The sequence below is a fragment of the Oryzias latipes genome, chromosome 21 (genome assembly GCF_053564925.1).
Source record: "Oryzias latipes strain Hd-rR chromosome 21, Olatipes_Hd-rR_3.1".
In the NCBI taxonomy this organism is placed as follows: domain Eukaryota; kingdom Metazoa; phylum Chordata; class Actinopteri; order Beloniformes; family Adrianichthyidae; genus Oryzias; species Oryzias latipes.
The window spans coordinates 25,921,439-25,942,426 of NC_136257.1; the positions used below are offsets into that span (position 1 = coordinate 25,921,439).

General features: G+C 39.4%; 1 protein-coding gene across 1 annotated transcript in view; it reads left to right on the plus strand.

Moving 5' to 3' along the window:
* LOC101167004 (ATP-binding cassette sub-family C member 4) overlaps nucleotides 1-5,532 on the plus strand; it is a 48,184-nt gene extending 42,652 nt beyond the window's left edge. Inside the window, exons 29-31 of the mRNA XM_023951044.2 lie at nucleotides 1,591-1,696; nucleotides 2,886-3,020; nucleotides 4,368-5,532. Coding sequence (XP_023806812.1) covers nucleotides 1,591-1,696; nucleotides 2,886-3,020; nucleotides 4,368-4,445 — 319 coding nt within the window. The 3' untranslated portion in view covers nucleotides 4,446-5,532. The remainder of the gene's footprint in view (nucleotides 1-1,590; nucleotides 1,697-2,885; nucleotides 3,021-4,367) is intronic.
* The last annotated feature ends 15,456 nt before the right edge of the window (nucleotides 5,533-20,988 follow it).

The following is a 20,988-nucleotide window of genomic DNA, read 5'->3' on the forward strand; positions in this document are numbered from 1 at the left end:
TGCAATTATGTCCTTAGTAACACAGAAGTTCAGCTTAGGTTTTAGGTGTCTTTCCTGCCTCTGTAAATGATTGCATTGACTTAAAATAATGTAGCATGTGTTATTGTTTGAATACATAAAAGGGTTTCTTTTTTTCACAGAATAAAGTTTTCAGGCTTTTTCATAAACTGACTTGTCTACCTCTAAATGACTGATAAATTAGGAAGATCAAATGTGGGGAGTTGGCCATGAGACCCTACAGCAAAGTCAACAGGATCCAGTTTTTTTAGTGTATTCATAGTTTTATTCATAAAATGTGTTCATTGTGAGCCTCATTATTGGTACCTAAATAGGTTCCATTACATTCTGTATTGTTAACTTCATTAGTCCCAAAGAGGCTATTTGAAAGTCACAATTGAGCAACACGAAAGAATCCACTGAGGTAAAAGACAAAACAAAAACAGAACATAAACAATTAACAACAGAACAAACAACTGTACGTGATGCATACAAAAAACAACATTTTTAATACTAGGTCGTGAAAATTGATCTGCAATTTGAGATAAATTAATTTTTTACCTTAATCAAAGAAAGCTGTCATCTTTTAGAATTCTCATTTTCAAGTACATTTAAACAAAACTTTGATTTTATACAGATGGCTAATTTTTTTTGTTTACAGTTAATTAGTATTTTGGAAAAAATGATAACTAAAAAAATCAAACTTAACCCTAAAGTGGATCAAGTTTAGCACTTATATATTCCACGGAGATTGTTTTAAGTTATCTCAATAAACGTTACTCTGTTGCAATATGCAGCCCTTGTGGCTGAAAGCATAGAACTCACAAACACTTTCCTGTTTTTTTCTTTTTTTAGCATCTCTATATCCTTTAAACAATCATTTGAAGCAGCCTGCCTCAGTCAAACGCTCATCAGAGCAGCTGAAGTATGGTTCAAATGCTGATTGATTGCTTAGGTGTGGTTTAAAAGCTAACTGGAGGATCAGGAGGGGTTTATTGAAATAATAAGGACATGCTATAACTTGCAGTAACCAGTTTTTGTGTTACGTTTTGAACTTACTTGATTTGGGAAGTTTAAATATTTTGTTATTATCAGGTTTACGTTAAAAAAGGATTCTAGAAGCTTTTAGTTGTGCTAAAAAAAAAACCTTAGAAAATAACAAAAAACGTAGGAATTCAAAAATGGTGTTTGTAGAAGATAATGCAGAGATTTCCAAAAAATACAAAGTTATTTTTTTTGGAACAGCCAACACTTGGGTTTTTGTTCGAGCATGCTTGTTGGAAAAATGACCAAAGAAGTTTTAACAAATCTCAGCATATCTTGAAGTTAAATAATATTACTGAGAGGAAATACAGTAATTATCATATTCCATCTATAAGATAGTATCAATAAATATGGTGGGTCTTTTTGATCTAAACCATTTTTACTAAATTGAAGAAAGCTGATAGACATTTTGCTTGTCTGGTATTGCACTCTTTTTTTTCTGTTGATGACTCATTTTTCCAGGTTTTGTAAAATCCCTGCCCAAGGCTCTGCAGAAAGAGAGATTTCTTCTTTTTATTCTCAGGTGTTGTGTTCCCTGATCTTTTTTAGAACTGACAGCCTCATCCAGCAGACTATTCGGGACAAGTTTCAAGACTGCACAGTCCTCACCATTGCTCACAGGCTCAACACTATCATTGACTGTGACAAAATACTGGTAAGGAAACAGTACGTTTACACCAGCCAACACTTTATGTCAGCATATTAAAATGAAGGGGCTGTTTGAGTTGAAATGTCAAAACAGTTATTTACAAGAAAAGAATTTTGAATTAGTTGCATGTGTTTTTAAACCTGACTTTAGCTCAAAACCTATTTGGTAACAAACATATTCATGTGTATTACTGTTTCCTTAATGCACCTGAGATCCAGAGCTTACATACACCATGTTTCTTTACCGTCATCCTCAGTCTGTTCATTTAATTTGCTTAATTTGCAACAACTGGGCTCATTTCTCCCTCACAGCATTCCCTCTCATTGAACCCTGGCTTGTGCCACTTGATCTTTGGCCCCTTCCTGCTGCCGCCTGCAGAGGTGCCAATTAGTGCCATTTGCGGCAGCATTTGTTAATCCTCTATGGAGGGCAGGGCGCGACCTTGTGGCTGCCTAGCTGCTACGAGAGTTGCACGGAAAGGCCAAGTACCACACAGTCGGGACCGTTTCACACCTGCACTTGTGTCAAACGCCCTCGGTCCCTCAGAGAGGACTGAATTGGGACCTGTGTGAATTCCATTGTCCAAAGTCGGACAGGTTTTTCACGATGCATTACGCTGAAACCTTTGGTTAGGACAGCAGACAGAGTGCTTTATGCTCCCTGTAAGTGGCTTTGCTGCTAACAAACTGCTCATTGCTTACTGAAAGAGGGGTCAGGCTTGTTAAAATTTGTCTGTGATATAATTGTAGTCTTTTCTCAAACTGCTTGAATTGGCACTCTTCATTGTGTGGTTTACATGGCATGTGATGACGGTAATTTACTAGAGAGTCTATAAGGTGTGATTGTTGGATTTGACTGAGGACCACCCCAGGACTCTTCAATGCCAGAGTAAATACAAGGATAATTCGCTGATCTCTCGTCTGTCAGAGTCAGCGTACTAGACTTTCACATTACTAACAGACTGCTCTTAATGTCCCTGGTCCTTACGGGCAGGAATGGGCACCAGTGCTTGCTGTTGCATGAGTCACATAAAATGATGGCTCCTATGTGTGCTGAACTACTGTTTCCCCCATTCACAACCTACTCTGTCTGCGTGCATCACTCAGCAGAGAAACAGCTGAAATGTCAGTTTTCCTTAAACTAAAGTATACAGGCACCAGCACCCCCTCCCATTGTGCTGCATGGATGATTGCAGGTTCTTGATGCTGGTCGGATGCAGGAGTATGATGAACCATACGTGCTGCTCCAGAACCACGATGGGCTCTTCTACCAGATGGTTCAGCAGACAGGCAGAGCTGAGGCAGCATCCCTGCTCCAAACAGCCAAACAGGTAGCCACATTCCCCTTTGTCCCAGTCTGCCACGAAATGAGAGACCGACTGTTGCACACTAATCCCAGACTCCCAAACTCCAGACTTCATTGCTCACGGTCAAAATAATACAACCAAACATTAAACCATGTCCATAGCCCTTACAATGCAAAAACACTTGATTACCATTTTAATTTAAAATGATTACTGGGAGCCAAAGCAATAATTTCAACAGAGAAATTCTCCCTTTGTAGATTTACATCCAAAACCATCAATAAAACTCGTATTTTAATCTTTTTTTCTTATAATGTAATTTTCAGATCATTTTAGCAATGATTCCAGAAAAGCAGCTTTCTTTGCGCCGTTATCACTTTTGAAGTATTGGGATTAACTTCATCATGATTTGGGATAAACTTTCGATGCGGATTACTGTAATAGAGAATGTCCATATGTGTGTGTTGTTTCTTTTTTTTTATATCCTGCAAAATTCATTTGTGATGTATTTCCCCCTTCAGACACAGAACAGATAAGAGCTGGCTATTCATTGTTCAATTCCATTTTTTGTGCATCTGTCTGGGACCACAGATACTATATTGCAACTTCAAACAGGTCTTTGTGAAATAAGAAAAAGTAGGCATCATTTCATTTTCTCTCTGTCCCTGGCACAAATTTATCAGCAGAACTGTATCTTCCCAGCCTGAGGAGGGAAATGAGTAAAATACTGATCTCAAAGACTCAGCACACTGGTATTATGTAGCATCGTCTTACCCTGCACACTGGCGGATTGGTAGTGACATTGTTCAAGCCTTTGCGTTTTCCTTTCTTCATTGTAGGGTTCTCTTCTTAGATCAGATTTCTTTAGCACCCAAAACTGTCTGGCACCACTTATTACATGCCGAGATGGTTCGCATGTTGTGTGTCAAGTTTCTATAGTTGTCAGTCAAGGTTTAAATGCATTCAATAATCTGATAACAAGCTCCTGCTTCTTTGTCCGTGTTGAAAGCAAATCCTATAGGAGACAGTACATCTCAAGCTGCTCTTTTTTTTTATTTTATTTTTTTGGAGCAAACTTTCTTTCCTGAAATTTTCAATTCGTCTGAGCCTCTTTGAGTGAGAACACGCGCAGTTGCAGTTAAGCAAACGTGTAATCCAGTTTGTGCACAACTCTACAATTAATTTCCGTGATTATCTCAGAAAACTTCTCCCTTAAATTTCACAGTTGCCTATTAGGGTAAGTAAACCACTTTTGCACGCTTCACCGTGCTCTGACTGGATCTGTCATGAGTCACACCTTGACAGATTACAGCTCAGATTGGATACTGTGCTTGTATTGTGTGATGTGACACTGCTCCCCTGATCTGTTTTCAGGTGTACACGGACAAAAAGCAGCTGACTGAGGCGTGCTCTACCAAGGACATCCGTGTCATCTTTGAGACGTCACTTTGATGGTTTGGAGAGCTGATGTGGTCCTGGAACTGCCACAGAGCAAAACTGCACAAATCAAATGAACTTGACTGACAAATTTAGGTTTGACAAATTAGACACGAGGCAAGTACTGGTGTTTGTTGAGGAAACACTGTTGCCTACATTTACTGAGTATCTCATGCCAAAATAGTAAGTTATAAGGGTGAAAAATGTTTATTTAAAAATTGTATTAAAAAAGACAGATATAACTCAATACTCCCTTGTAAACAAATTCAGTACCCAGAAAAGAAAGTTTTTAGTTGTAATCAATTTAAAACATGAAAAAGCTCCTCCCAGAGTGTAATTATGAAGTGTGGCAAAAATGTCAGTTCACAGTCAGTTATTTTTAAATATTGTAGGATGCACCCAGGAAAACATGCAAGCATCAGCATAAGAGCATTTCAAAATGTTTTTCTCAAAAACAGAGAAGAAAAAGACACTAATCAAAAGCAAATAGGCAAAAGTGTTGGAAAACAAATGACTTAGTGCTACGTGTTGGTTATAAAGCGACAGTAAAATAACTATAGGAGAAAAAGATGGTCAGATGACCTATCTGTTTGTTTTAAAATGATTTGAAATCAGGTTTTTTTTTTTAGCTTTTTGATTGTTGGTATCTTAAATAGTTGGATGGCTCAGTTGGCTGTGTGTAGGACTGGTGCATGGGAAACCAAGGTTTTTTTTCCAGGGGGCGCGATGGGCTTCATCCAATGTGGGTCCTTGGGCAAGACCCTACATGCTACATCCTACCTTTGCAACCATTTGGAGGCTTGGGTCTGGTTCTTTCTGTGCCAGGATAAAATACAGGGTTGTGTCAGGAAGGGCATCTGGCATTAAACTCTCTGCCAAACTAAGTATACAGATCAGTGAAAACTGATTCGCTGTGGAAACCCCTCAGGGGGTATGCTATAAAGGTGATTATTGGCATCTTGGCTGAATTTAAAGTCACCAAGTTTTTCCCAAGTTGTAGGAATACACCCAGTAAAGCTGTGAATTTGACAGTCAATCAACAGATTGACACATTTTTGGTGAAATCTAAACTAAAATGAGTTTCATAACAAAAAGAAAAAAACATTAGTGAAGATGTAATCAAGTCACAGAGTAGAAAAGGTTTTGGAACTAAGAACTTAAGTATGTTGGCCCATTTTTCAACAAATCTGCTCTGTTTAAAGTCCCACTCCAATCATCTTTTAACCTATTTCAACTGTTCCCTGTGGTCTTTTAATTATGATTTTGCCATGTTTGTTTTTTTGTAGCCAAAATTTTTAAAAAGTCATTTTCTAGGACATTATTTCTGCAGAGTGACAGGAGTTTATAAGAAATTTGCCTATGAGTTGTAGGCAGTACCATTAGTGCTGAGTAAGCCTCCCCTTATTTCCCATCATCCATCTGTTTAAACTCTCTTCTGCTAGCTTACAGCCCCTCCCACTACCAACCTAACATTACCAGTGCAACAAAAATGGTGAGCAATTTTGGAGCAATCCAGCCATGCAGTTTAGAGCCAGATACCAACTCAGACGAGAAAAACAAAGATGTACTGTACATAGATCTACTCGGAGCAGAGCAGGGAGCTTGAGACTTTTTGTTGTGTCTTCTAAATCACAGCTACAGTCTTTTTCAAACATAATTTTTTTCACCTGCTCCTGATTCATAATAATTTGAATAAATAAATACACAGAAGTGTAATTTTAAGCATTATTTTCTTTACATGTGTCCTCAAGTATGAGAAAAATGCGACAAGAACATGTTCAAAACAACAAATACACCAGTTTCATTGGAGTGGGTCTTTAACAAGCGGTGATGACCTGATAAACTAACCTGGTTATGGGTACTTTGCTTTTTACACAAGCATCAATCCAGGAAGTTAAAGGGCAACTGCCTTAGTTTAGAGAATGTTTCAGGTCACAACCTACTATTACAAGTGAACACAGACAGTTGCAGCAAGTTGAAGATGGAAACTTTAGACAAATAGATGGTTGATATGCATGGGCCAATTAAGTAAAGAGTTTATACCATAGTTTATACCATATATAATATTTATTTATTAAAGAAAAATGAAACTATCTCTGTGCATCTTGTCAAAGACTATAAAGTGACAAAAGATGTCAACTCAAGGCTAATAAATTCAGAAAACTTAGAGTGGCTCTCTCTTTCAAATCAAATCGCTCAGCTGCTACATGAGAAAGGTTGAACACCATTCATGGGTATATTGTTTTTCATAAACGAGCTCTCTGGTTCACAGCATTCAAGCTGTCGTAAAAGCCAAAGGAGGTGCAATAAATTGTGGAAAAGGTTTCCAGTAATTACACAAATTGTATCAAATTTCTTAGAGGTATGTTCAACAAAGACAATCTATTCAGCGGCTAAATAAATTAGGTTTGTATCATAAATACATTTTTTACCCCTAAAAATCTAAATAAAGCAGCCAAATGAATCTCCTTAGGGATTTCATATTTTTGCTGTGAGGGGGGTTGCTTCTAGTGCAACAAATGATTGGGTGCTTAAATGATTCTTTTAGGGCAAACTGTATTTTATTAGACATTTGTCTATTCAACCTTTTAGGACAATACACCCTGGAAGGAGACACAAGTGTTTGTTGTAATTACTGTGCCTTAATCAGAATATTGATCCTCACTTGTGATGTTTCATTGTTTCGTTTTTTTTTTTTTTACTTTAGTGGTTCTAATTTTAGAGAACCTGGAAAATGAAACACACAAAAAAGCACAAGGCAGACCTTGAAAGCATCAGAAAATGTAAATTAGTGTTTTTTATAGATTCATATACGGTAATTGAGTCTCATTGAAGGCTGTACTGTTGCGCCCAGCTGTAGCAACAGAAATGGATTAAAACCTAATTCTAAAAGATTAAATTCCTATATAATGAGAACGTGACTTGATTGTTTTCTTTTTTTTTCATGATCCCCTTGACTCACTAATGTTTCCTCCCGCTCTTGCTCATCCTGTATGCTCCATGTACCGCACTTCACTGCTGGCTGTGATGTGATGATACAAATTGGTTAGCGGTTAAAGAAAACAACCTGGTTATTATCTTGTTGAGTCAAGTGATTTTTAAATCGGTGTCAGTGGGAAAGTGGTGCTCCCATCCACTTTATTGCTTTAACTCTTTCATGACCTGCTCTAATAGAAAAGAGCTGTTTAATTTGGCCAGAGAGACAAGATCAGAGCTGATGATTACACATTCAGACGTTCTTGTCAGCAAACACTTAGCTCTCTAAAAGGCTGTATTTAACCAAGCCCAAATTTGGGTCGTGAACTGCGGGACATCAGTTCCTTTGGAAGCTGAGTGATTTACACAATTCATTAAAGCCAATGAATCTTCAGCCGGAGTCATATTAAATGGTTACTTACTCCCAAATAGCCCCGTGGGAGCTGGATTCTTGGCTAGCGAATAGATTAAAGTTTACATTGAAAAGAAAAATTGAATTCAGAGGTAATCAATAGCATAATGGGGCAGTGAGAGGAGCCTGCTGCCTGAAATGAAATTACCATATTTTTAATCTTAATTTTCCACTCTGTTTATCTGACAGTGTGGATGTGCAATCCAAACAGATAATGAGACAGTGGGATATTGACAGGGGGGTCCTCTGGAGTGCTTGTTTCAGTGATTAAACGCTGTGATCTGTGATTACTTTGTGTCGGGTGTCAGGCTGCAGGCCAGGTCCCAGAGAGACATCGGCACATGGCAGCTGGAGCCTCATGGGTCTCTGAGGTGCTAATGCACCTGACACAGCACTGACAGCATTGGAAACTGTATCGGGAGCGTTCGCACACGGCAGCTGCCGCAGCAGAAATGCTCATGACAGTATCTACATCAGAGTCGGCACATATCCTTTTTGCTCCCCGCTGGATAACAGCCAATGACCAGAATAGGGAAAACAAAGTTCACACAATAAGTATTATTAACCAAATACCTTCCTCCAATAATAGCATCATTTTTAGGCATATCTGAATAGGTATGCATTGCTGTTAGAATGGTGCAGATAAAGCTTTAATAAACAATTCCGTGAGAAACCTGGTTGTCCACACAATAAAGTTTAATCCCAAACAAACACAAAATGAGAGTCAGCACAATGCAGTGATGTTGAATATAATGCGCAGAAAAGTGATCGGTTGGTGCAGATTGGAGAGTGATACCTGCTGCATTCACCAAAACATGCTTCATTGTCAGCTGAGAAAAGAAGAACACAACAAGTATCTGGAACAAGGGATGGTGCTGTAAATTGTTTAAGGCTGTTTTGTCACGGAGCAAATAGGTATGTAGTCTCAGGCCCAATTTGGTTGTAGGACAGGTTGTTTTTCACGAACTTTCCGTGGTGCCAGCATTTTCCTTTGTGACGGATAATACTGCTGTTTGACAAATGGAAACAAATTGCGTTGTGAAGGCATCTGAATGGCAAAGAGCTGGGGAGTGTCAAAACCAGTGCTGGGAGACGCTGAAGTGAGAGTCTCAGGTTTTTGTGGGCGACTCAGACCTGACTGATCCCGACAGAACGTGCTTGTTGAGGAGCAGAAGAAAAGGAGAACTGGATTTTGACAGGCTGCAGTAAAATTAGGAGAATTGACTATGGCGGCTTTGTTCCTGGCTGGTGACATGGGGTTGTGGTGGAGGGAGGGGGGAGGGGGGGTAGACTGCAGCAATTCCCCAGAGACTCTACTCAGCCTTTCTAAAGTGACTGCAAACTGAATATGTGACAAGTTCCCAGGGCCTGAACTGGCTCAGAAAAACAAACAACCAATGGCACATTTGTAGTGTGTTAGAAAATGGCTTTTAATCCCGGTAAAAATAGGCACTCCATTTGGAATATGTGGATGCTATATTTTCTATATTGTCACAACAACCTAGTTAGAATGAGTTTTCCTGACAGACTTTGTGAAAGTAGAGAAAATGGGAACAACTTTACGTCAAATTTTCAACTTGCTAGATGACATAAAAGCTAGCAGCACTTTGATGGCGAGAACTTACTGTCATCCACGTGAGCTTTAATCAGCCACACTGTATCACGGTGCCTCAGCACTTTACCGGTCACCTCTGCTTGGCTTTATGGACTGGCTGAGTAACACACAACTACAAACAGTAATTACAGGCCACGCATGCACTGGATGGTGATATTTTTAAATAATCCAGGCTGTGGTGTATTTAAAACTAGAGTGTGGCTGCTGTTTTTCATTATGAAAATTGTGTTTTTGGTGTTTTATACATGTTCTTGTGGCATTTTTCGATAATGAAATATATATATAAAAAGAAAATTAAGCTTAAAGTCGCATTTCTGAGTATTTCTGAATTGAAGTTACCGTTAATCAGGAGAAAAAAATGCTGTTGGAAAAGCTTGTAGCATTGACGTAGATGACGTAGGTGCTACGATATGCTGGGCGGGCCACAAGCTCCCTGCTTTATTCCATTCCAATTCCTCCCCTTAAAGACGATTAGATCCAGGTATGTCTTTGTTTTCTTCATCCGAGATGGCATCTGGCCCAGAGCTGTCTGGATAGCTCTAATGTTGCTCACCATTTTTGTTGCACCGCCAATGATAGATTGTGGGTGTGAGAGGCTGTAAGCCAGTGGGAGAGAGTGTAAACAGAAGGGACAGGCTTAAGGCCCGTACACACCGGGACGAATTTTGCGCGCGATATTCGCCGACGTTTAACGCCTCGTGACTAAACAAAGGGCACCAATGTGAGTGTGCATACCGACGCGAAAATCCCCACGCGTAAAAACGTCATTTTTTTAAAAACGCCTCGGGTTTGTTTTTTTGGTTCGACGCGCCACGTCAAAAACTATACGACCAATGAGAATGGCGCTTTTGCACACGTGTCTGGAGCTTCTGAAGTTACCGTAAAACACAACTTGGGGGCGCCCCAACACAAAACTGTCTTGCTGAGCACACATACCAGCGAAGAAGATAGACGCCAAGTAGCGTCTACACTGCCGCGAAGAAATAAGACGAAGAAGATGCACTCACTGACGGACATTCTAAAATATCCCCGAAAACACTCATGATACATTTTCAGCTCTTGTACCAGTCGATAAAACTCCCCATGTTCTTCTCTTCTCGTAACTATGGAATGTACCCAAAATCGACGTCTTTTCCGGCGTCTTTCATCATTCAACAGAACAATAATTTCTTCATCGCTGGAACTGGAGCTGGAGCTACTGGTGCTGGAAATATTCATGTTTTCTTTGTATGATTCTGACAAGCGCGTAAATACTTGCTCTCTTCTTCTGAGTGGAAAGCGACTTTAAGAAGCGTAAAGTTGCGCATCGCCACCTTGTGTACAGGGGGTATTTCTGTTTTACATTAAGCGCCATCTAACGTCAGGGAACTAAATTGCATGTTCGCTCGGCTCATCGTCAGCGAAAATCGCCTGGGTGTGAACACAAAAAACGTGGCGTAAAACGCGGGCGAATATTCGTCCCGGTGTGTACGGGCCTTTACTCTTCGTCAACAATGACGCCCACAACTCAGAGGCAAATTTCTATTAAATTACTGCCATTCTGCAGAAACTATGTCCTAGAAAATGACACAGTTTTTTTTATTTTGACTAAAAACAGCATAATCCAAAATTAAAGACCACTGGAAACACTTTTCTAATAGATCAAAAGATGATCAGATTGGGACTTTAAGAATGTTGTTTGCTTTAATCTATGTTACTCTGTTCCCATTGAGGTTATTGCCTTAAAAAAAAGTCTAAATTTCAATTCATTTCACCTGTGCCTGCTACTTTGAACCAAACTGGCTAATGTGGCTTTTTGAGAAGCCACCAAATGGGGGAAATCTCTTTGCATGCTTTGGCTTTAAATCCTGGACATGCTCCGCCACCTTCCAAAAGTGCCGTTTGATTCTTCAGCTGCAAGAGAAAGAAACAAAGTGGAGAGTAGACAAAAGCTGAGGGGGCTTATCTCATCAGTAAATAAAGCTTATTGCTCAAAGTTATAAAAGGCCATGCTTATTGGTGATGTCATCCCTTTGTCGAAGATTGATGAAGAGTGTGAAGAAGAGTCCTTGTGCAGCCAACTCTGGAGTTTCCAACTTTCCTATCTGCAGAGTTGGATTTCATTTAAAATGTATGACATATTTGACTGCTGCTGCACCAAAATTGCAGTCTTTGGTGGTAAACTAACCCAAATCCACTTCAAAGTTCCACCGGGCCAGGGGGCTTTTATCCTCAGCTGTGAGAGCGGTTGATGTTCAGTGCCTGCAAACGTGCAGCTCTGAGGAAAGGTGGGGACAGCTTGTATCCCCCATTATTGTCTGCTTGCATTTACATGGGTCCAAGGACCCACTGTGTCTTTTCGGTTTACTTTCTCATCACTTCTCTTAATGTAGAGACCCACAGGGTTGGTGGCAAGCACACAATGCGGCTGTTGTATGGTTACTGTCAGCTCCCTCAAATAAGGCTTCCTGTTCATTAGACTTCTTTTCACCTCTGCACAATGCGCCGGCTTTGCGGCAACAGTGAGTCGACGCCCATCTCTTCAATGCCATGTGAATAGTTTTAAATAGTGTTTATGCAAGGCATTGTTGCCTATTGTGTGTTCAGTCTTAATGCACAGTGATTTGGCCGCTTTTGTAGCCTGGGATACATTATCTTGCCTATGTGGCCTTAGATGCAATGCCTGAACCTTTGAATCAGAAAATAGTCAAAGTTAGGACTCTGTGGACAAAATGGAGAAGACAGCGGAATTAAATTCCTCTAAATACTTCATCCACACACCTGTTTTCATAAAAGAGTTGTGTATGTTTTTTTTAAATTGTGACATTTTAAATTGTTGTTAATTTTTTGACAACAAAATGCTCTAATCATTCCATCAAAATAAAAGTATTTTTGGAAAATACTTTTTACTCCAAGCTGATTTAAATTCTTCAGTGACCTTTTTATCTTAATAAATACACAGTAATGTCAGCGCTTTCGGAGATTAGAGCAACACTATCTGTTGCACATCTGTTAAAAGACGCGCGTTTGGTGGGGAGATGCATTAAAGCCCTGTGTCTTTCTTCTTGAAATCGTCAGCGTGAAAATGAAAAGGTAACACAGATAGACAGCAGGGTAGACAGCGTGACACAAATCACACTCAGAGAATAAAAACTTTTGCATCTTTAAGATAATGTCAGACTCTGTGTGTGTTGTAATGGATTTTTTTGTATTCTTTTTTACACCAAACTTTTAACATAACTTTGGTAGGTTATTAATTTGCTTAGCTTTTGTTGTCTTTCTTTATGGGCTATCTAAAAGGATTTACAGTTGGCCTTAGCTTTGCTAAATAGTCCAAGTTATAGAACATTTTCTATACCTTAAAGAGAGCAGTATGGTTTGACATGAATCTTGGCATCATCTCCTTGAAAAAGAATACTCTAATTATTTTTCAAAAAGCTGAATAACCCTGAAAAATGAGAGAGTGGTATTTGGCAGCATATCATAGGCTTCATGTGTTTGTGGCTTTGTTCTGGAGAGCGTATACATCACCTCCAGAGGGTAACCGATAGGCCCAGCCATTCACTGCCTGGATAGATGCACAAAAGCAGAAGATACCTGCTGCACAGATTACATTATACTCATTTCAGAGCATTCACAGCTGTATTATACAGCCCAAGAAAAAAAAACAAAAGGTACTTTTAATGGTGCCCAGTAATTACAGGTGAGAGATGTAACTGATAGTTGCCCCATTATTGTTCTGAGACGTTGTCTGTTTGACCCCCTGAAGCCAAGGGAATTTAAAGCGAGCCTTGGACTTGAAGGGAAGGAATGCTTCGAAAGCTTCAGGTGACACTGATACTTCCCCGTTACACCACCAACTGCAGGGCGGGCTCCACGCACACGGGGTGAGTGTCGCAACAGGAACGCTAAGCCCCAATCGCCGCTTTGTCTTTGATTGCCACATCCCCTCACGCTCCTGCTACTGCTTAAACGTTTGCCCTCCATTAGCCCACCAGGTGTGTTTCACATTTTATTTAATGAGCTGCAGTTTGGAGATATTTCATCCCCTGCAACATTACACCTTGAAGCAAAATTTCTTTCAACACCAAAGTACTGATGTTGAACTGCTTTGCTCCTGGGCTGATATTTTCATTAAAGGCCTTCTTATCAAATAATGAAATAAAGGAATCTGTTTCTTGCCCAATGCTGGTACATCCCACAAATCAAAAGGTTTCTGGTGTAATGTCTTGCCGCCTATGCCAGTTAATTAGGTGGTGTTGTGCTACATACTAATGCTAGTTTCATGAGAATAATCTGAAACAATGAAGCTGTCTCGTTTGTGTCCTTCTGCAAGCCCTCTTAATTAATATCAGCAAATACAAACCAAAGTTAATTGAAATATGAACGTCCCATATTTGCAGTTGACAATAACAGGATGACTCCTGTTTTGTTGGTGTTTTTGACTTGCTCTAATGGCTGGTATCATATCTCTATTTAGCGTTTCATCGATTGCACTCAGGGATGCAGCAGAAACATAAAAGAAAGAAATGTCTTAACCATGAGTAAACACAGGTGGCAATATATGCAACCCCAGCATTGATTCCAACCCAGCCATTAATATTCACACTCCTGCTGATAAGCATAGCGAGCTGTACATGATTTGTTTTCATTGATTAAATGACATTACTCCAACTTCTCTCATCATGGTTATTAATATTGTTTGCATTGACATTATTTTGGCATTAACAACAATTTCCACCAAGTGAGGGAGATTACAAGGCCGATACAAAAGAGTTGGATCTCGCAGCTTTAATCAGAGCTCCTTTTGATGTAAAATCTTTACAACTTTAATCAATCTATAGATACCATTTTCAACCTGCATGCTAGTTTGAACAGCATGGTTTTAAAGAGGCTGTGCCCCGCTGTCAGATATTTGACGCGCTTTGCAAATTACAAATCCTTCCAGGAATACGAATTAGTTTGTGCATCCTGAATGCGTCTTTTCTTCGGCACGGCTCAGATTTTGCGTGTTTTACATAAATGCAGACAAAGTAATTAGGCTCACAATTGCTAAGTATACTGTAATGTGGGCTTGTACTTGGTTTCCACAACGAACCAGTTTCTGTTTCCCACTAGATTTTTTTTTTCATCACATTGGCTCTAAAACGGCTTAACAACATACATAAATAGATGAACAAAGCCTTGTCTTTATGGCCTTTATGCAATAATACTCCAGCGCCAAGAATATTTCTGAACTTCACTCTATTTATGACCCGGCATTGTTGGTCACAGTCTGTCAAACATTATTTTCATCTGCATGTCCGATTAACAAATATGACATATTTCTAAGATCAGGCTTCTAGCACTCTAACCACCCACCATGGCAATTAACTGTCTACTAAGCTAACAAGCGGAACACACATGCCTGATGCAAGCCAGTAGAATATCAAGTCACTCAGCTTGATGCTTCCCTGTTTACGACGCACTGCCAGCATGAATGCACACTTCGCACGAGTAACCTGCGGCTCTGGACCAAACAGCTGTACTCTTCATAGGAGGTAACTGTATGTTGGAGTGCGGTTAGCATTTAAAAGAAATCCATGTGGGGTTCAAGTTAAAATCCCACGACAGAGAAAAGAGCTCTCAGGTAAATTCTATTGGCCTTTCTCTGGATCTTAAAGACTCTTAACTCTGAATTTAAAAACAGAAAACTAAGCTTTTATTCTCCTTGTGTTGACTCCTGTAGAAGAAGTCTTAAGTACAGCTGAAAAACAGAGAACCATAGGGGGCATTTTATAGTTTCTACAACCACTTATCCAACATAGCATCTAAATGTAAAAAGGTTTGCAGTAAAAAAAATAAAAAAGAAGAAGAAAAACACTGACCATCAGCGCATAGCCAATATGGAAGGTAATCCATTCTAGTGTCTATACTACAGGATGCTTATGGAAGCATATTTGCTTAGGGCAGCCATGCAAATTATTACTTACTGCCCTGTAAGCTGATAACACAAATTAGATACCCATTAAAGTTGAACAATGTATATAGAAGGAGAAAAGATTGCAAGTGATACCTGAAGGGATGCTTAAGTCACAAGGCTCTAAAATATGCCTCATGCTTGCAAACTTCAAAAGTGGGGGAGATGTTTATCCTTGGGATTGGAAGATGCATAATAGTAATCTCATATGCACAGAGGCAGCTGCCAGGTGGAGGATAGCACACTGCATGTTTATGAATAGAAATCATTACAGGGACTGGGGAGCATACAGGCATGGACCAGTGACACAGAACTTTTTTATCATCTACCCACTCCGCAGCACTTCTTGTGCCCAAATGTTTTGTACCATAAGGAAATAAAAAACGCCGCAAACATTTCTTTTGAAATTACATTGTTGGAATTGGAATTAATCGTTAGGTGCAATGCATATGTGCGTTGGTGGCTTTTATTTTAAATATTCTTTTTTTATTATTATTTAAAGCACTTTGAGATCTTCTGTGACAGGACAAGTACTTTATAAATAAAGTTGAATTTGAATTTAAAATTACTACATGAGAAGATTTCAAATTGTGTTAAGGAATTCTTTTTTCCCTTCCAAACAGGAATTTTGGTTGCATAACTTTGTATTGGTTTAAGGAAATTGGACAAAAAGTGAAGTCATGTGATCAATTGTGCATTTTTTTAAAGTCAGTTTTTCAGCCTAATGGGAGATCTTGGCTGGCTTTGACACAACTAAACACTTGCTGTTTTCAAAAGCTTGCTTAAATAAATGACAAGCAACCCTTACAGTTTAGCAACTGTTTAGTCAGAAGGCCAACCCCTGCTTTTTGCACAATTTTTAGTGCCAAATCAAAATAAAATCATGGACACAATACATCTGTCATGGATTTTAAATCTAACAAAAGCCACTAAATATTTTTTAAGAACTGTATTTTCCCCACTATAGCGCACACCAGATTATGAGGCACATCATAATTGAATGCACTGTATGAGGAGCACCCAATAATAAGGCATATAAAACAAAACAAAAGAGTGAAGGATATGTCTTTCAGACTTTATTAACTATATTCACAACATCTAACCTCGTTTCCAACAGAGACATTTTGACAGAGCGCCGTGTGCCTCTCAAAATCATTTTAACATCACTAATCACAAACTGAATTAATCCATACATAAGGCACTTTGCATTATAAGGCGCACCGTCGTTTTTTGAAAAAAACAAACAACAAGGCTTTTAAATGTGCCTTCTAGTGCGGAAAATACAATATGTTTTTTTTTATTGTTTTTTTTCTCTGGAGTGATGGTGAAATGACTTTCGTGTGTCATGAGATAACCAGTGGTCATTTGCGGAACTGCATCTGGTGCCGGTAACTTTTTTTTTGCTTTCTAAACCTGCTTCAACATGGAAGTGAAATGGTTGTTTCACCACCTCTGTCATCCACTCTAAAAGGGGATTGTCCTGTTTATGTTTTGTTTGAAGGGAGAGGAAGTGCTGCAGGCCAGTTTCAGGAGCTCAGGCTAACTCCACCTCAACCCTGCCTGTTGTTGTCACTGAGCCCCCTTTCCCTTTCTGTTCCTCTGGCTCTGATAGTTAGGGATCCATCTTAAAAGCTCCCCTTTGTTTGACAGGCTGTGGAGTCAGCAGTTATTCTTTAACTGGCGACTTTGAATGCTCGGCGCTGAAAGAGATGAAGCTGAAACACAAAGGCAAATTAAGGGTACAAAAACAGTCGCTGTTGTCCCATTGTTGGGGTCACAAATCGTCAAGTAAAAGAAACACAGCATGGTTGAAATGTATGCGACCCCCCCTTCCCACCCCCCCTCACTTCTTTGCCTCTCTTTATATTCATTAGATTCATTATAGGCCACAAAGGACTGCCAACAAAACAGCTTGTGATTTTAGTTGAATTCATCCCCCTCTGAGGCCTGCAGGGAAATTAAAGTAGGTGACTATCACCAGAGGGGGAGCGGGCTTGACACATCTGAAGCTTTCAGTGATGCTAATAGCCAAGCGTATCCAAAATACACAGGAGCTGACCTCAAACATATTGTGGGGGTTTAAAATAATTAGTTTGCAAATGAAGCAAAAGTACACTGGATCTAAGGTAGAATTCGCTCACTTCCAACCTTTGATTAGTGTTTGTTAACACCCCTTTCTCTTCATACTCCCCCGCCCACCTGCAATCCAGAAATTAATAAAGGAAGCATAGCGACACTTTGGAGAGGAGGTGCTTGAATCTCCAGCACCTGTTAAACAAATGTACTCAAGGCAAAAATCAAATTGCAGGCAGGTTCAAATTGGTGTAAAATCTTCATTTAGTCGATGTCCTCAGGGTCCTCTTATTACTTGAGATTTATATAGCATTAGTTCTGCCTTGCAAATGTGCTGCACCATTCCACATCAGTGAAATATGAAGAGGTTTGATAAAAAGCGATGCGCGTTCCCTGCTTTATAAAAAAAAAAAAACACCTAAACACCATAAAGATACATTAATTTGACTTGTAGTATGCACATCTGACAAGTACAGAGGCTTTTACTTGTGGCTCTGAGCAAGTGTTAGTGTGAGATGCTGCAGTGGATTGTCAGCAAAGGTGTTTTGGAATGAGCGCGCTCATAGAGGACACTCCAAAGATGACTGCACTCCTCTGCATTTCAGAAGGCTACTTTCAAAGCCAGAATTAGATAAATGCTAATAAATGTTGAAGGTTATTTTGCTGCTGTCATTCTGAGGTTGGTTGTGCTCAGAGCCATGTCACTTCTGAATGACTGGAAGCCGCTATAATAGGTTAGAAACTACAAAGGTTTGGTTGCAGCAGAATCCCCATTGAGTAAATGTCTGCTTCTGTCAGCAATCTGTTTTGTCCTCCATCTTTTTCAATTTGTTAACATTTGGAGCCTACTGGTGAAGGGACTCTATTGATTAATTGTTCCTGTGACTCCTGTTAAAAATGTGCAAGCCCCTGTTGGCTAGCTCGAGTTGCAAGATGTCTCCCAAGGAAAGGCCAAATATCAGAAGTAATCCACAAAAAAGAGTGCATGCTGCATGAAGGCGTGGGAGACAGCACTACAGCTCTTCTCAGCTAAATCTGAATAACAGATGGGGTGTTAATAACTCTCTCCTCTCTCTCTTAAACTTTTTTTTTTTTTTTTTACGTAAAGTTTTTTTTTTTGTAAAGGCACATTTAATCATATCAAGTGTTGTTTGCTGGTGTTTTATTAGTAATTTTTGTTATTGTCAAAATATATAAGAGAAAGGATACAGATTTGCACCCACAGGCACATATTTTTTTACGCCGTTCCGTGTGGTTTGCATTCATATGTTGTGACATCTCCTTTTGCTGATAGATACTTTTGCATGAAAAGCCCCTGTCTGAAATTCCACAGAACAATTTATACGACTGAAGGGAATCATTCCAGATGAAAGCTGAAATGCTTTTGTAAAAAAAAAAAATAGCCTTTCACTCGCCTCACTTGAAGATAAACAATTTCCCATGAATATATGGCTGGGCCTCCTATCTATCACAGAAATCAGAATGTGTCCCATACTGAGCCTATTGTAGTATATTAAAAGGAATCCTTCCCTGTGGCAACCGTTTTGCAGGTTTCAAGTAGATAAATGCCTTCCAAGAGGGATAAGAATGCATTTCTACAAAACTGCATTAAAGAGTAATGTTTGTCAACTACTCAGATAAAAACTTCACAGTCACAATTCTTTTTGGAGGCAGCGAATGCATTGGGAATGCATAAAGCTGATTGGTGTGGGGAAGCTGCCTACAGGTTAGCAGGCCTCATTTCCAATCTCTGACAGCAATATGTGTTGCAGTGTGCTTCATCCTGATTGCTCATGTTGAACACAAACCATGGTCACTCTATATATGGAAATCTCTGTCTTCGGCACGAAAAAAAAATTAAAAAAGGTGAGATTGGCACTTTAACCTCTGTGCCCCCCTGAAAATATGTTTTAGTCTGATACATTATACTACTGCGAATTATTTATCAAGAAGATACAAGCTTGATATTTCAAAAAAATAATGAGATGTTGAGGTGGCAGCTGGAATGTTCCAGTCCAGTGAGCAGCATCTATGAATTGGGGGAAATGAAGTAAATATGGCAGGCTGGGACGCACCATGTGCTGAATGTGAAAGAGTGGAGTCTTAAGGTGGCAATTGATGAAAACCTCAACACCCTCCTTAGTGGCTGTCTTTTTTTTTCCCTTTGCAAATATTTATGTGTCAGCAGTTATTAATCTGTGTATTAAGAGGCCTGAGCGCATGTATTTTAGACAAAATAGGAAATGAAGATTAGATGGGGCGAATAATGTTTTCTACATCAAGCGGTTTATGAGAAAATGAGAGACCCAGCGCTTGGGATCTATCTGGTGAAAACCAAATTGGCGCTGTGCTAAGCTGAGCTGAAAGAGCACACCTGTCGAAAGCTTGCATTCACAGAACAAGTCATCCAGTTGTCGCACTTCACACAAAGCGAGCGAAGAGAAGAAATCCATTCAGGCGCTCTGAATGCGGCTGAAGTTTGTTTCTTTTCAGATGATTGTCAGAAAAAAAGGGGTGAAAAGCTATGTATTAATTCACTTCAGAATCTGAAAGTAGCTGCTTTCACGCTGTTTGTTTCTCATATTAAAAAGAGCTCCGCATTCAAGGTGAACCATGACTTTTCTCTATTATGGAAGTCTTTGAATGACGAGCTTTTGCTTTTAATGTGAATGCAACATTATATGAAGCAGAGGAATGGTTCGGCAGAGACAAATAGATTGAAGATAAATGATTGTACTAAATATTTCTGCCTATAAATGTCTAGAAGACATTGGTAATAAAGATGTATACGTTTGTGCTAGAAAGATCGGTTCCTATTGAGCAACCTGTTGACCAAAACAGTGGCAAGAAAAGAAAGCCGTTTATTTCGGAGCCTTTCCCTTCCCGCCCCAAACTCCCGTCTTTGTTTTGAATTATTTCATCCACTCAGAACATCCCGTTGCTTTTCAGGGCTCCTTTTGTTCTTGGTGAAGGGGTCTTTTATTTGGGAGAAATCTCCCATCTCAAACCAGCGCTTTGCCTTGATGCAGATCTTCATTAATCTCCAGGGCCACTGTGGGCTCTACAGCAGCCTGCCGTTTTGATGGAAATTGAATTTGATGCCGTTTTGTGGTCTGAATAGAAGCTAACAATGGCCTGTGTTCCTGCTTGTGTCTGTGCACAATCAGAGAGACCCAATTAAATAATTTGGTACAATAAAGGGGAACAAAGGGATACCCAGGCATAAAGTGAGGGCTCCAGCATTTGCATTCTACCCATTTCTGTATCATGTTAATTAATTCACTTTGAAACCACAAGAGGAAGCACAATGGAAAACATCACAGCTCATTTCAAAGTATGCCTGTCGATGCCTTATATTGAGGTGAGATGCTAAATTAGTGTTTTACAATACCAATTTTCTCAGAAAAGGTCAAAAACTATGTCCAAAAATAATTCAGCTAGTTTTGACTTGAATAAATAATAATAAAAAAAACATACAAGACTTTGCTTCTGCTAAATAGAAAAAATAAAAATGACAAAATCCTCTATTTAATTAACATTCCTC